The sequence below is a fragment of the Ambystoma mexicanum genome, chromosome 11 (assembly GCF_040938575.1).
Source record: "Ambystoma mexicanum isolate Mex_15411 chromosome 11, UKY_AmexF1_1, whole genome shotgun sequence".
NCBI classification, from domain to species: Eukaryota; Metazoa; Chordata; class Amphibia; order Caudata; family Ambystomatidae; genus Ambystoma; species Ambystoma mexicanum.
In genome coordinates, this window is record NC_090934.1 from 1,406,112,102 (window position 1) to 1,406,127,906 (window position 15,805).

The 15,805-nt window shown below is 42.9% G+C and overlaps 1 protein-coding gene across 12 annotated transcripts in view; it reads right to left on the reverse strand.

Annotated features, from left to right (window-relative positions):
• Nucleotides 1–10,364: 10,364 nt before the first annotated feature.
• Nucleotides 10,365–15,805, reverse strand: part of MEF2A (myocyte enhancer factor 2A) — a 674,395-nt gene continuing 668,954 nt past the window's right edge. For 10 of the 12 annotated variants that reach the window (XM_069625048.1, XM_069625045.1, XM_069625042.1 and 7 more), the window contains one exon: nt 10,365–11,887. In XM_069625048.1, coding sequence (XP_069481149.1) covers nt 11,479–11,887 — 409 coding nt within the window. In that variant the 3' untranslated portion in view covers nt 10,365–11,478. The remainder of the gene's footprint in view (nt 11,888–15,805) is intronic. The other 2 variants (XM_069625049.1, XM_069625050.1) reach the window with 1 other exon arrangement.

The window sequence follows — 15,805 nt, forward strand, 5'->3', positions numbered from 1 at the left end:
CACATGGAAGCAGGAACACCAATCACTAAAGCCCTGTGAAAGGTCAGCGCTAGCTTCAAGCTATAAAAATTGGCAAAGGCAATGCAATGTTGAGGTAGGTGGGACAGCTTTCATGGAGACAAATTGTGCAGAAGGAAGAGTCGGGGAGAGAGGATTAATGGGCAAAATGAACGAGAAAGGACAGAGCGCTGGAAGAACAGATTTGCAAAGGAAAGGTTGGAATAAGTGAAGGCAAACAAGAGAGAAAAATCATCAGGTTGGTGGGGAAAGCGAGCAGGAAGAGAAAGGGGTAGAAGTTGAAAGAGGTTATTCATTCTTTGGTCATGCATGCAAAGGGCTTTACATATGACCTGATGCGGCCATAGTTCAGATCCTGAACTGAGGCTGAAAAGGTGAAGGAAAGGGGAACTGACGGGGAAGGAATTGCAGACCCCAGAGGAAGAGGAATTCCTAAAAAAGGCCTGGTTGGAGGTGAGCCTGTAGAAAGCCCATCACTGGAGCTCTGAGCCTGTAATTCGCTCCTGTTTTACCAAACATCTCTTAGCTGGGAGGGAAAAAGAATGTCTGCAGCCTGAAAATGTATCCAGGATACGAGCAGTGATAAACACATGTCAACGTCTGCATGCCTAGGACACAGAAGTATAGAGTTCACGGAGTAGCTAGACTATGTCTGAAGCTCTAAGGAAGTTTGCTGGGGCACTTTAAACCTCCTGGTGGCTATACGAACAAACTCGCAGAATGATACAGCCCTGAACCTAAATCATTTTAGCATGGAGAAAGCTGGACTCGGGTCCTTAGGCCCTATTTAGATTAGGATACATTTCTTGCCTCCCCCGTTTTGCTGTCCTCCTATACCCAAGCACTCTTATACATAGAAGTATCCTCCCAATAGCTCCCATAGACATTTTTAAACCATGGAGTTCTCTACAAATAAAAGAAAGATACAGCTGTACTGCCTGTGCTCAGAAATTTGTGTTGATAACATCACACTGTGGCAGATCATAGATAGGTAAAGGTTGGGCCACAGGGCACAAAGTAACACCAGACATATGCTGACGCCCCATAAACATTAGTTCCATTGATATCCAACGTCCATAACAATGAATTAAGCACACCAGAAGCATGGCTGTATCTGTCCTAGATGTGGCATCTATCAGGTCGATATGGATCAAATGTTTTACAAGCGTTAAATTACATTTCATTGGCCTTAGATTTTTATAAATTGCATGTTTTGGAGAAAAAAAAACGTGTTTTTTTACTTTATGGACTAACATATAGGGAAGTCTCAGTAGCTGCTAATCTTGGAAAGATTGCATATTTATTTTAAAACAAATACTAATTGGAAGATTACACATTTCGCAGCCCCAGCCTCTATTATTGACGACTGGTATAATGAGATCAATAAATATTTTACTGAATAAAGTTTGTATTTGTAAATTAACACAATCGTCATATTAAAGCACCATAGTAAATTCTTATTATCAGGGCTTACATTTAGATTTATGGAATTTCATTAGTTTCGTATGAAATGTAATAGAGAAACATTTTCAACAACATTCAAATGATTTTGCGGATAAAAATAATCTTGTTTTGTTAATTGTTTACTCAAACAGTACCCTTATTTCTGTATTGCTATATTTGAGCCTAGCGTGTGCTCCCAAGGTGTGATCGAGCATGCGTCTACAACACAAGGCGAGTACAGTTTGTAGGTGACCATTTCTAGTCTTTTGCTGTTTTCATGCAAATTAAGGTGGGTTCTCTGATCCTATTTAGCCACTGCTGGCTTTGAAAGTCACTATGCAAAAGAGAATGCTTTTATTTGCAAGAAATGCCCAAATAACAGGCCATATCTTGCATTGTCTGCCGAGTAAAATGGAGTACGGGCCAATATTTCAGGAAGTGGCCAAAGAACATGCTTAGAAAAGCTGGCGGCGTCTGTGTGCCTTTCCCATTAGCACCAAGCTGAAGTACCAGAGTTGTCAACGCAGTGCCACAACAGAAACCACACCGAAAAAGTGGAGAATAAAACAAGAGCCATTATTGGATGCAGAAAACCCCTGTTCCCCTGAGAGTAGCTAAAGCTAACCATTTGCCTTATTACTGAGCAATATGTTCAGATGTTGCACCCAGTAGTATTTTCTTTAAGTAAACGATTACGTGTTGACATATTTAATTACACAGATCAAGTTTTCAGCAAAATCCCCACCGGCTTCCATCCCTCCCATCCTGGAAGCTAACGTGCAGGATGTATGGTCAGCATGGTGCAGCAAGCGTGCAGTCGGTAAAGGGCCTCCTGGCTCATACCTGGAAAAAAAATAGATAAACGCGGAGCCATCATGTACAGGCAATGTCCTCAGCTGAGTTATGTGGAAGCTTACACAAGTGTCAAAATAGAAGTGAAGTTGTTCACGTAAACATGAGGGAGTCTGGATTACACAGTAAAAGCAGTATCTTTACTTTAGTGAATGCACAATACAAATAGCTTACAACAACTGCTAGCATTTTCTCAAACATTTGATAAAAAGTTCTCTAGAAATGTACTCCTTTACAGTCAACTGTAAAGAGATGGAGGAAGCGGACATCTTGAAAAAAGTTATCAGAAAAGGTATTTTTTTGTTGAAACAAGCTACGTCCGCTCCCCTCCTGCCTGCCCACCGCCTGCCACCCAGGGTTGTAAACAGCTTTTTGCGAGCTGTGACTACTTATTACACAGACACAATTATCAGTTTTTGAAAAAACATATGCAAGTATAATAAAGTTATCCAACATGACAGCCTGCTGACATTTTATATTGAAAAACTACATTTAATCTCCTGGATTTTTCAGTATGGCACCTTCCATTCTTTTCATTCTTCTGTCAAATTAAAGCGACAAATTACATTTTTTCATTCTTACCAAATTCTTCTGCACGCATACAGTAAGCATCAATTTGTTGTGCATGTCGCTATGAAGCAGGTTGTTCCAAATGAAATGCTGCAACATTTCGGGAAATTCAAAATTCTGACCTGGTCTTTAAAACTCTGTTCCTTTGACATATTTTTTTTTAAAAAAAAGATTAAAAACGGTTTGCGCAGTTTTAATTCTGGACTATAAAAAGTATTAACTAGATGAATGTACTCATTTTTTTTTCTTAAAAGATGTACCATTTAATGTTTTGCATATATAATAAATGATCAGTGTGTTTGTGCCAGAACCTCCCCCCTTACAAAAGCAAACATTTTACAAATTCCTAGTATGATATATTTCTTTTAGAGATGGGGCGAGTGGCATCCTCAGAGGATAACGATCTGAGATGAACAGTGAATCATATTTTATGGCAGGATATTAAAGGCAGGCACAATAGTGGGGCATACACATGCTTCAAGAACTGCTGGACTACCCAGCAAAAATATCTTGCCCAATGAAACAGTCTCACTTGCAAGCAACCAAAGGTCTTCAGTGAATATGAGGCAGACAATGAGGAGGTGTCACTTCAAGAACCCGTTTGAGACATAAAAAACAGAAGAAGACAGCAACCGATTACCAGCACTGCATAGAAACAGTCAGAACGTGGAGGCAATCTGCAAAGCCATGTATTGGTAAGGCACACAAACAAACAAAACAAACAGACGGTATATAAGCACTTCCACCTACATTACTCATTTATGACCTTGATCACACATGGTCTGTGGACAACCTAGTGCTACTTTTCTGGACCTGGAAAGAATCTGGAGTGCAGAGAAAGTGGAGTCGTTCGGGAATCTTGTCGCCACAGTTTTTCAATATAATCAGGCAAAAAAAGCAAATGAATACAGAAATGGATGCCTAAGAGGAATTAAAAGGAAAGAAAAAGTTGCCAACATATTCTTTTTCTTTACCAGCGAGGCCTGGAGTCTTAAAACATGAACATTACCTGTGCTTAAAGTTCCAAACAAAGGAAATCAAGGCAGATCCAAACTTGTTCCCTAATGCCCCATAGCCAACCAATACCCTCTAATTAAGCATTGCTGCGCAAGATACCATTACAAAGGCATCCATTTATCGCTCAGGCATCTCCCTAGTGCCATGGGATGTTTTCATTCAGAATATGTGTTGATCAGAAGCTGCACGGATGCGAAGTGTTAAAAGTATGACATGCCGTGAAGCGCCTGTCATTGCTTTTTTTAAAAATGTATACCGAGGATTTATAGCCTGTAGACAAAGAATATTTATCAGCATGTGAATCTATAAAAGATGCGTGCTGGGGAACAAAAGATACACAGGCTAAATTCCCCAATGTAAACAAATACAGAACACAAACTCTGCCTATAAAGAGGGAGTGTAGGCTGGTGTTAATTGTACTAGATGTCATTCAACAAGGTTGGTTCATCTTCTTGGATGTGGCTCTGTACTGGCGTGTTTCTTTAAGTTAGGCTAGTTTCAGAAAAACTGTGTTTTGCTTTCGATATTAAAATATATTCTCTCCCTCCCAGTTCTAAATTTGAAGCAATCCCGGAGCACATTTAAGGGCTGACTAGAGCAATACCACTAGGATACTGTCCGAGAGTGACATCTACACTAGCTCAAACGTGTACAAAGATACAAGTGCAAGAACGCTGCTGCATGGTATCTGTATACAGGTGTCATTTGAGCTCAAAGCGACGAGCCAAAATGCAGCTCAATGCTTTACATTTGACATCATTCTTTTTCAATGAAACAGGTTTTATATGTACATTTGACCACAAATGAGGTCATCTAAAAAATTTAAAAAAGAAATTGCAGGTTTAAAAAAGCAATATTCCTCCCTTTATCCATGCCTCTGTGCCCTGTACTTAATCCTGCTGTCCCCTATTCCTTACCCTCCTTCAACTACAGGGTTTAATTTGTTATGCCCTCTGGCTACTTAAAAGTATATTTGAATAACCAAGTACATTTTTTTTTATTCTGCAGTTTTCTGTTCTTCAATTGGGGCATTTTGGTCACATGGACTTTCACTGAGATGGGCTCCATTGAAATGGATTTCATTCAAGTAAATGTGGTGAGATAATGGGCTTTCCCATTTAGGTCTACTGGCAGAGGCATCGCACGGACGCGCGCTTCGCCCCCTGGCTGGAAGGAAACATTTCCGGAGAACAGCTGCGTTTGGATGAGATAGGGATATCAGATGAGGAATCTGTGGCAGAAACAGCCATCAGAAAGAACATTGCCGAAAGTTAAGACATTTGTTATTTTCAAAAGTACAAATATGATTTGACAAAAATGTATTACAGTGGAATCAGTTAAAAAGATCAAAAACAAAAAGGGCCAGTCTATATTTGTAATGAAAACAAATCAGGATGTTCAGTGAGAATATCTGCCAAAAATGTCCCTTACCAAAATAGTATGAGGAGAATATTGGCTTTAACGTTAACAAATATTTCAAAAGTAAAGACCCCAAAAAAATGAACAATAGGCCAGAGAGTTTTGCAGAGCTGTAGATCATTTCCTTTGATTGTGGGCAGATTTACTTGTTTAGCAGAAAAAAACGAATTATCTGTATACCCTAATAAGACACCACCAATTGGAAAGGCTTAGAATTCATGATGTCATAAACGAACACTTGCAGGATGTATTGAGGCGACATGCCCTGAGGTGGCGGGCCCACCCTGTGGGTAACAGCCCGCTGCCCAAGTTAAGGGCCCAAGAGAATCGAGGGACCTTTAACAAGGGTGGTGGTTTGTTACCCACAGGGTGGGCCCAGCCACCTGGGGCATATCGCCATTAGCACCCGCGTAGCTTGCTACGCGGGTGCTAATGTTTTTTTTCTTTTAAATGGTAAGTATTTACTTTCTGTGCATGGGAGGGCTCGCAGTGGAGAGAAATACTCAACCAATATGGCCGCCATGGATTAGGAACTCAGGGCTCCATTTTTTAATTTAAGAAGCAGGGTCAGGTGAGAGGAAGGTGGCAGGAGGGACAGCCGGCCATCAGCCAGCATAGAACCCAGGCTTTTACTGGTAGTGTCAGCCCACGTTCCTAGCCACCTGATTAGCTGGCTCCCCCGCCCAGAGTGCTAATGTACTGTAAACTATTTTTTACAGCTATGTACTGTATTTCTACAGACAGCAGGTTGCTGCTGAGGGCTGATTTCTGCCATCCAAACTCTCTGCATGACAATCTGCCACGTGGGTGGTTTTGTGGGCTAAACCGATACATCACCTCTGCCTGTAATTGGCAAGTATGAAGTACAAACATCTGCAAGGTAAGTGCTCTCCAATGCAAACCAGGAAAAAGAAGGTCTTTAACAGAAGCAGAAAACTTCACTGCAAGGAATTAAAAGATCACCCAGTGAAGGTAGACTGGCATACGCCAACACTTGCTCTACATCTAATAAGATAAGCAGGTCCACGGCATTCAAGATCAGGTGATAAGCAACCTGAAGTTAGAAACAGGGACAAGATCTATCACTAGAGCAGAAATCACAGGCCATTGCCCATGTGGAAATAACGGTTTGCATGCACAGGCTTCACACTATGGAAGTGGCCGTGAGCCTAAGAGAAAACCGGATCCAGCTAGATTCATGAACTGTCATTCCAAGTATGGCATCAATATGAAAATATCTACAAGGTTACAACAAATATTCTATCTGAAATGCCACTCTCTGAAGGCCTGCGAAACATTTCATGGGCCAGGACAACAATCAAAATGACATGAAATGGGCTCCCTCTGACACAATCTCAAGACGATCGGTGAGGAGCATCATATTGCATAAGTGCAGAACTTCATCTAGAGAGTTAAAAAGGCAAGTCACAGAGAGGGTATAAAGTGATTGAGTGGTGCAAAACCGCCCCACAACGATGACTCACTGTGGTAGTAAATACATCTACAGAGATCAGTCGCAGGACGGTTCTTCAACTCGTACAAAGTGGTCTATCTGAGAAGTTCTCAAAACAATGCAACAAAACCACAAAATCAAGCTATTTTTCTATCACAGATTGAAAGGTGGGGCGAGAATGTTCCCTTGAAGAAATTATGTAAGTGACAAATGAGACCACATATCAGACATCTGAAAACCCTTCCTCCCGACGGAAGGTGACAACAATAGATTAAAGTGCCCATTCAGACATCGGTCCATGGATAACTGCAAAAACAGTACCAGTATGCTTCCTTGCAAGTGGCCTATTGAACAAATAATAAGAACTAGCAGGATCAAAACAAAGGGGACTCCTTAAACAAATGGAGTGAAGCTAGACATTGCATGTGCAAGCAGCTAAAAACCTTTCCAAGGTGAGCAGCACTAGATTGGCTGTGGCACTAAAGGACAACCGTCTCTGGATGCCCTTTAATTATGAAACTGAATATAAGCACAGCCAAACATGACACTGATTATTTATCTTTCACCCAGTTTCGTAATTATAACTAGGAATAATTATAATAATTAGGGAATCCTGAAACCACTAGAATCCTGAGGTGAAAAAAGTCAAAGAAGGCCGGGAGGATAGCTTAGGGGCAACGCGTTTTCCATGCAATCAAGACATCACAAGTTCAAATCCTGGTCCCACGCTTAGAGACTGGTCTCTGGTAGTAGGTGCGTTGTAAAAGATTCATTAATTAAGAACTGCCTTGTATATTAAGAACATAAAAAACCAAAACATGCTGATTAAACTGACAGACATTGTATTGCCAGACATTTCAAATTTTAATGTTGTAGCATTGTGTGAAATGGTGATGTTTTTAAGAGTGCGTTTGACAAATGTTTTGTAATAGACTTAGAAAGATGAGAAGGGAAGGGTTACATGGCTCATTGTTGTGGTGGACAAAAGTGCAAAAAGGTTGCAATGATTACCGTGATCAATCAGCAGGTGCTTTACAATGATTCTAAGTCTTTCCACTAAAAGTAAACATTTTATGATGTTTCATGGTGCACATTTGTATTTAATAAAAAAATAGGCATATATACCGTGACTTAAGGATATTAGTTTGGGAAGACACTTTGTGAGGGAGACTGGCTCTGACTTCCAGTCCACGCCATCCCTGCACCCACCCTTCAATCCCATAAGAAATACCAGGATTCATGTTCAGCTATGTGGACAATTGAAGGCTTAAGTGTGGTTGCATGGGGGGGCGGGGGCTGGCAAATGGAATCAGATGGTATGGGGGCTGTTCTCTTGTTGATGGGGCCATTTATCACGCTTTTACTATGCTTTATAAACCTAATTCGATTTGATATTTTAACTCTACATTTAAACCTTTACAGTGTTGGGAACAGACAGTCGCTCTTTTGTGCGTCACTTTATTTGTCCATCAAACCATCATTCAAAGAGTGATGTGCAGTGAGGATACCCTGGCCTGGCCCTCTAGTACTATACGCCCTGGGGTGACCATGCTATACTATAGTAGGATTGCGAGCATCTGCTAGCCCAGAGCTTCTTCCTTGGTCACGGTTTCACCTTTTGTCGTAGGCCTTCTGTTCATGTGCGTTAGGAGGATTTGCCAGTCTTTTAGGGTTCTTTGGTAAGTGTTCCTATGATACAATATTATATTTATGTAATGGGGCTTTTACAAACACAACCGAGATGAAAGCTTGATTATGTTAAATATGTGTGTTGCTTTCAATTGAGAAGTCAGCATGACTCATCCAAGTCAAAACTAGCCTACACTGTCCTTTAAAATGGAGTCGAGGGTCCAGTCACTAAAATACCTAATCAACCGAACCAATAGGAACAGTCATGTGACACTTCTCTGCCAAGGTGCACTGCAGGTTTGAAGCAAAGCGTGTTTGCACAAAGTTTAATGAACATTACCTTCGCCAAAGTCTCTTCTTCAGTTATGGTTCTTAGCGTTACCCTCGTATGTACATTTAAAAAAGTCAGCAGCAAAGATTGCATGTGCGCGCTGCAAATGCGGCTTTAAACCGGCAGACGTTTCTGATTCTCCTTCAGGCAGAAGATGGAATAAAGAGATACTGAACATGTGTGGCACAGGCTGGCAGCGCGATACAGAGTAGACCCACCTCACAGCCCTGTAGGAGGAGCCAAAGGAATTGCTGAGTGGCTATCCAAGAGGCAGATTCGCCAAATATCAGAATCCAGTGGCGGCAAAAAAAAGTACAGGACCAAGTGTCTGTTCGACGCCAGAGCTGCATCCTTTCAAGCAGAGTTCGTGAGCTCCACTGGGGACATTTTAGAGTCATGCAGTGTGAGGTTGTGCTGAGGGAATAACCCTCCCAGAGGAACATAAACTCATTAATGAACCATTTCTCTTTCAGCTGGACAGGTCCTACTGAAAGGCACCAGTAGGTAGCTGAACTGGAGCCCCTACCCAAGGGGGCACCAGATCGATCCTACCAACGGTGCATCAGGGCACATTGCCAAGGAGGGGGGAGGAAAAATGGCAGCAATAATCCCTGCGCTGGCCCTCCCATGAAGAACATTTTGGATGCTTGGAAAGGACGAAACAGGTCGTAGAAGAAACAGCATTTGCTGAGTTAATTTGCACACAATATTATAATTTTCCAGGCGGTCTTTAAATCAACAGGAGACGAAGCACAGAATGAGCACTTGACAGGTAACCAATACGTCCTTATTTATATTGCATGTAATGCAGAGGTGTCCAGGACTCTACATGCCCCAGTTTACTGTTGTGGACCTAAGGTCAGGGCAGACTCATGGATTTCCTATGACATCTACATGTGTGCCGAGATGGCGTGGGAGCGCATAGATCAGGGATCTGCTCTTGTTCCCATGTCATGTCTTCTGCATACGGGCATACGCCTCCTCCAGTTGGCAGACAACCACAACCTTTCAGATCCAAAGAGAGCTTGTACAAAGCTAAAGATCAACATGCCACGACATGTATCTTACCTCCCCCTCCCCAACTTCCTAATGGATGTCTATGGCCCCTCACCCTCCATCTCTGAATGTTTCTAAGGCAGTCGTTAAATAACAGTGTCTTTATAAAGTCATTTACAACACGTTCTATTCCTGCAGGATGAGCTAAACATCCGATTGGCTCTGCCACTTTCCTATGTACAGATACAGGTGTATAAAATGATTAATCATATAGCACAGAGTTCACATCAGAACATCACACGTTCACCAGCATCGAGGGAACAAAGCAGTCTGCAACCCTCTTAATAGAAATCTGGATAAAAACATCAATAATTAAATTGCAAAGAAAGCACGGTATCCAAAATAAAATAGGTCTTATTAAAACATTTAACACGCTAGCTAATAACTTTGATTGTGCCCATTTGTTTTCAAGTTGGCAACAATCCCAAAAATATACTTTTAATCTGGCGGCAGTACAATAATGAAGTTCTTTCACCAAAAGGTGAATATATACACATATATATCTATAACTATACAGATATAGGTATGTATACATATAAATCTCTATATATAGTACTATACACACACAAAAAGGAGTTTGGCTCAAATTTTAATTTACACATAGAATAATAAAAGTTCATGGCTTAGTTTCCCCCAAAGGTCTGCAAATTCTCCTTTCTTCTTGTCCTTTTGAAAGCAAATATTCAAAAAAGTGAATACAGGGTAAATCTACACTCTACGAAAAAGCTACAACATACAGCTTTGGCTTATATAAATAATTCATAGCAGAATGTCATCTTCAAAAGTATAGAACTTTATATATTGTCATCAATTCAGGCGGGTACGCTTTTCTTCAATATAAAATATACAGGAGCTAAAATCCATTTCTCTCTCTTAAAGGTATCAATGTAAAAAGAAATGTCTTCAACATGTCCCAATTATAACTTAATATATTAACTTTTCTTTCTTTGAATGCTCTATGGTTTTCCTTTGTGTCTAGATTAGTATGTACTGAATATTGCATGCGTGCTCTCTATATTTGTCTTTTTCACACTGTCTTAATAGTAAAAAAAAATGCTTTCTTCAACACCTTGCCCTGTAAGTTCTAGGCTTCCTTTGCACGTGCAAAACTGGTTTAGTAGCATCAGCCCTTTTCATGCACCCTCTGTGCAAGAGAGACCCATGCTGGGTAGGGTTACATATGTGAATTATGTACAATATTGCTTTCATCTTTTCCTGCTGTTGCTGAAGCCCTGTCTGGCGCCTTGCTGCTTCAAAGCTCTCCCGTTGACCATAAACTAACCACACCGCCTGACTCAAACCTCTAGGAATCCGTCTGAGCAGGACTGCCCTGTCCCTAGTGCAGTAGGAATACATAGGGGTAAGAAAGGGTTCTTTGCGAAATTGGAATAGATTAGTAAAACAATTCCAAATAAGTGCCATACCAAAGTCTAATGTTCATTTTAAGCACCCGGGAACCACTGCAGATACAGCAACAATTTTTCAGAAGGTATCCGATAGTCCTGTGCATGACACACACACGCACACACACACACACACACACACCCACCCACAAAAACACACATGTATATCATATACCTATGCATGTGTATGCGCATACGTGTAACTAGGGTTGTTTCGTTCTTATTTTAAACTTGGATATGTTGTGACAGTTTATTGTGAAAACCAAAAGTGGCCTTGTTTGGGGGTCCTATGTCACCCAGGTATCCATCCTCATTCGCTTCATAGAGGGGCTTTCCCGGTCTTCGGAGTTGGGGGGTCTTCCAAGACCCATGGGTGAATGGAAATCATTTCTTGGGTCCTCTCGGTCACTGCCATCGTACGAGCTACTGGAGCTGCTAAGGCTGTCAACCGGGGAGCGTCCCATTTCTTGCCTGGACTGGTGGAGCTGCTGCTGATGCTGTGCTTGCAGCTGCTGCTGCAGCTGTTGATGCTGATGCTGTTGCTGCTGTTGATGGTGATGATGTTGCTGCTGCTGCTGAGAGAACCCTGATGGTGTGATCCGGTCCCGAGGGGGGGAAATGGGTTCGGACTTGATGTTGACGTTCTGATTTGTATTAATAGATAAACTTGAACCCTGTGGTAACTGTCCTCCAGCTCTGTAGGAAAACCAGGAAGAAAAAAAAGCCATTACAAATAGTCACTTAGGAATTGTAATCAGCCAATCTTGAGGGTAATGATATACAGGAAATGAGAGAAATGCTAAAGCCATAAAAACAAGAATTTAAAAAGTCAATAGCTCCAGTCTTATTTAATGCCACTTGTACTCCCTTAGGCTCAGATAAAGCCACCATCTGCCCAGAGACACCATCACATGTCGTACAGGGACCAACATACCCCATTTAGGAAGCCTCTTCAGGCTAGGTGCACAACTGCTGCCCTCGTAGGCCAGAGGAAACCTCTTATACCAGGTGCAGTACCAATTACCCTGGTGCACCTCAATACACCCATTTACAGGAAGACTATTCCCAGGCCAGCCTTTTATACCAAGAGGCCGAGACATGTTTGGGGATGCTTGTGGTCTCGTGCGGACGGGATGTGATCAAGCAGATCGGGCTGGACTGCCCCTTCTGGGGTATGACCAAGCCTGATCTGCATATGGTCTTTCCCTCTCTGTAATGGATTGGCAGGCGAAGAACGATGGTCTGGAGGGGTGCCCAGAGCAACGCCAGTGGTTCAGATTAAATCTAAACCTTCCAGCCATCAGCCCTCTTGGTGCAACTCGTAACATATCCTTGCATTTTCGGCACATCTCCATGGCATCACAGGTTTGGCATCAGAGGTCTGAATAGCCACGCCACATGCCAGAATTCTCGTTCTTTACCAAAGTACAGAGGCCCCAAAGGACTATATTTCCACAATCCACTGCCCATTCCGTGAAGGAGTTGAAAACGCCCACTAACAGGACATATGTGCATATGGAATGTGCAACGCCACCGTAAGTGCCAAACGAGCACATGAAGTCAATGCAAGGCGGATCTCCTCTTCGGCTACACAGTAGTAATCTGCATGGAAAGGAACTGGCTGGGAGGGCACGTGCAATGACACTAAAAGAAAAATATGCAGGCCCTGCAAATGCTGCACCATGTGGATCTAAGTTCTGCTCAACGTGAATGACTTGCTGGGCTTTCCCGCCACAGAGGGTGGGCTGCATGTAGCAGAATGCAAAGCCATGGGAGCCACATATGGAGGAGTGCCTGCATAGCTCATAAAGGGAAACTTAAGCTCTGTGTAAACTCTTCCATGCCGTAAAGCCATGCGATCATGCCAACTGCGTGTCGCGAGTGCTGGGAACAGGCAGGCTGCTTACTTACTGTTCTGCGTGGAGGCATTCCATTTGCAGTTCCATCAGCCGCCAGACAAGCAGTCACCATGGATATGCAATAGGCAGCTTTGAAAGCGCATTGGAATTCACTGCGTGTTTTTGTTTTCACGGATTCGGGCAAATATTGAGCAGACAATCGGGGTCAGGACGATTAGGTGTGCAGAATGGTAACAACTGCAGCCCAACTGAGAGCATGTGTGGGGGCCTTGGCCCCAGAAACCCACACTTAAATGGGAAATCCAATCAATTCCCCATCTCCTCTTTCCTGGATTAGGGGGTACTAAGACAACTCTAAAAATAGAGGGGGGACTCGGTGCACCACTGGCTGCCCTCAGCCTGCGCTTTGATTACACGCCCCGAATCCTAGAGTGTACTCCAATGTACCAATCACGAGAAGAAATGCAAAACCTGCTTTTTGAGATTCAAACCTGACTTCTACTCACACAATCAACACAACGCCTTGACGTTCTCCAAAATGTTTTTTCAAATGTTTTCAACCAACATTCCAAACACTTTATCCAACTCTCACCAATGTTTCCCCAAATCTTCTGGGAGTGCACGGCGTCTATTGCAGTGTGCCCGGGTCTTAAGTGAATAATCCACAGATGGGGGTATGCATGAGCAGAGTGTGGCACTTAACTGACTCTCATTGCAAGGGACAAACGAGATTGAGTGTGGGCAGCTGCGAGAAGGCTGTAAGTATTTTTCTAATACAATAGCTGCAATTGACTCGAGCAAAACATACAAATCCAGGCGGGCAATAGAAAGACTTACAAGTTTAGAGCAGAAACACAAAGCAGGAGATGCAGAAATAGAAAAACGAAATTTAAAAAGACCAAGGAGAAATTAAAAACTTTTGTAAAGGCAAAATAAGGAGATAGGAACTAACAAGACTTGCTAGAGAGTCTGCCAGGAAGGCACAGGGTGAGGGATGCGAGTAAAACAGTAGAGAGATCAGAAGAATATAGAAGGGGCAAGTGTTGGTAACAGAGTTAAAAAAATCCCTGTGTACATATTTAATATGTAAAACACTAGCTTACCTACATAAAAAAGTCCTTGTATGTGCAGGAAAACAGTCCGGTAGACACCATGGGCATAAGAAGGTTCAACGTCTCCAATTCAGACACTATATTTGATCACTTGGTTGCTGCTGTGTTAACATAATAACACTTGGGGGTGGAGTTTTAAAGACGTTTGGAAGCAAAGTACTCCTATTGCACGTGGTATTATTGACCAGGCCCATGGGCTATTTGATTGTCGTAGAGCGTGTGTGTCTACTTGCAACTCTGCAAACTATGATGTGCTGCATTGTAACTTGAGCTCTGAGAGCCGAGCCCTCCTGCGGGTCTGACAGCTAGGACACGAGCACGTCCACGCATGGCTTGCGGAAAGCACTGAAGCCCACTGTGTAATGTGCTTTCTTCCTGCCTGCCATGTCTGCTCTCCATGCAGGCGAGTGGACTGGCTGTGCCGGAGGATGCTCCCTGCTGATCCATCCTGAACTCTAACCTATAAAGAAGCTCGGGCTCCATGGCGGGCTTCAATGGTGCTGCATCGGGAACGATCAGCGATCTCTTAATGGCATGGGGCTTGTACGCCAAACTATGGTTCAACTGGTCTGGGATGATAACGTGGTAGTTTGCACTGCACTACCAATTGTGAGGTCAATATATTAGAGGGGGTGCAGCCTCAGTGATTACATATTAGGAGTTAAGCAACTTCTTTAAAGGGTGCCAACAGATGCTGGCAAGGTCGTAGTCACTTACGGCCCAGTCTCCGCTAGCAATGTTAGGACTGCTGATCAGGATAGGTGGCAGACAGCTCAATAAAACAAGAAGAGCATTAGTTGTGACGTGAAGCCTGTCCCCGTAGGTACTAATGACTGGAGCGCTGATGCACATGCAAGGCTCCATGGCGTGGCCTCGGTTGAGAATTGAAGGGTGGTGCAAAGTTGAATGGATGGAGAGGATATAAAGCACTATGCGTACGTAAGCGATATGTCATGTGTTTAACACCGTTCGTCCCACAGGAGCAATCAACGTTTGCAAACGTTCGGCTTGGACTATGGACTTGTTCTGCTAATTTAAATATGGCCGCATTTACCCATGTCACAAATGCCTACTTATTGTGTTTTGGGTTGGTGGGATTGTAGGTCAGGTTGTATGTGTACTGGTTTTTTATGTACAGGACCAATTGTAGGCCACTGCAAACGGAGAGCCCAGGTGAGGGTGGTAGTATTATGATTTGTTGTAGGTATTTGCATGCTGGAATTAAATGTAGCTGTTACATTGGGACTATGCACTGCCTATGTACTGCTCTCAGGGTGTTAGACAGCCATGGTTAAGTGTGGTGTGGATAGCATTGGTTTGTTGTGAGAGCTGTTGGACACCTTTAGTTCTTTATCAGAGGTGTTGGGGCACCATGTGTGTAGATGTCACAGTTGAGGGAGCGCCAGTTATTGTGTTTGGGTTGCGGTGTACGAGAGGTGCCTGATGTCTGAAGGGTGGTTATCTAACAGTAAGTGTGATGCTCGGATGCTAATTGTGACTTTGCTTGGTTTAGTTATTTGTTTGAGTGTTGCCACCTTCTCGTCCAAATTCTTTTGCTTTGGCGTTTGGGTGGCAGGGTTCGGAGTGGTTTCTCGCGCGATCATGTGGGTGCGTGAATGGGGTGGCATGCAAAGACATTCTGC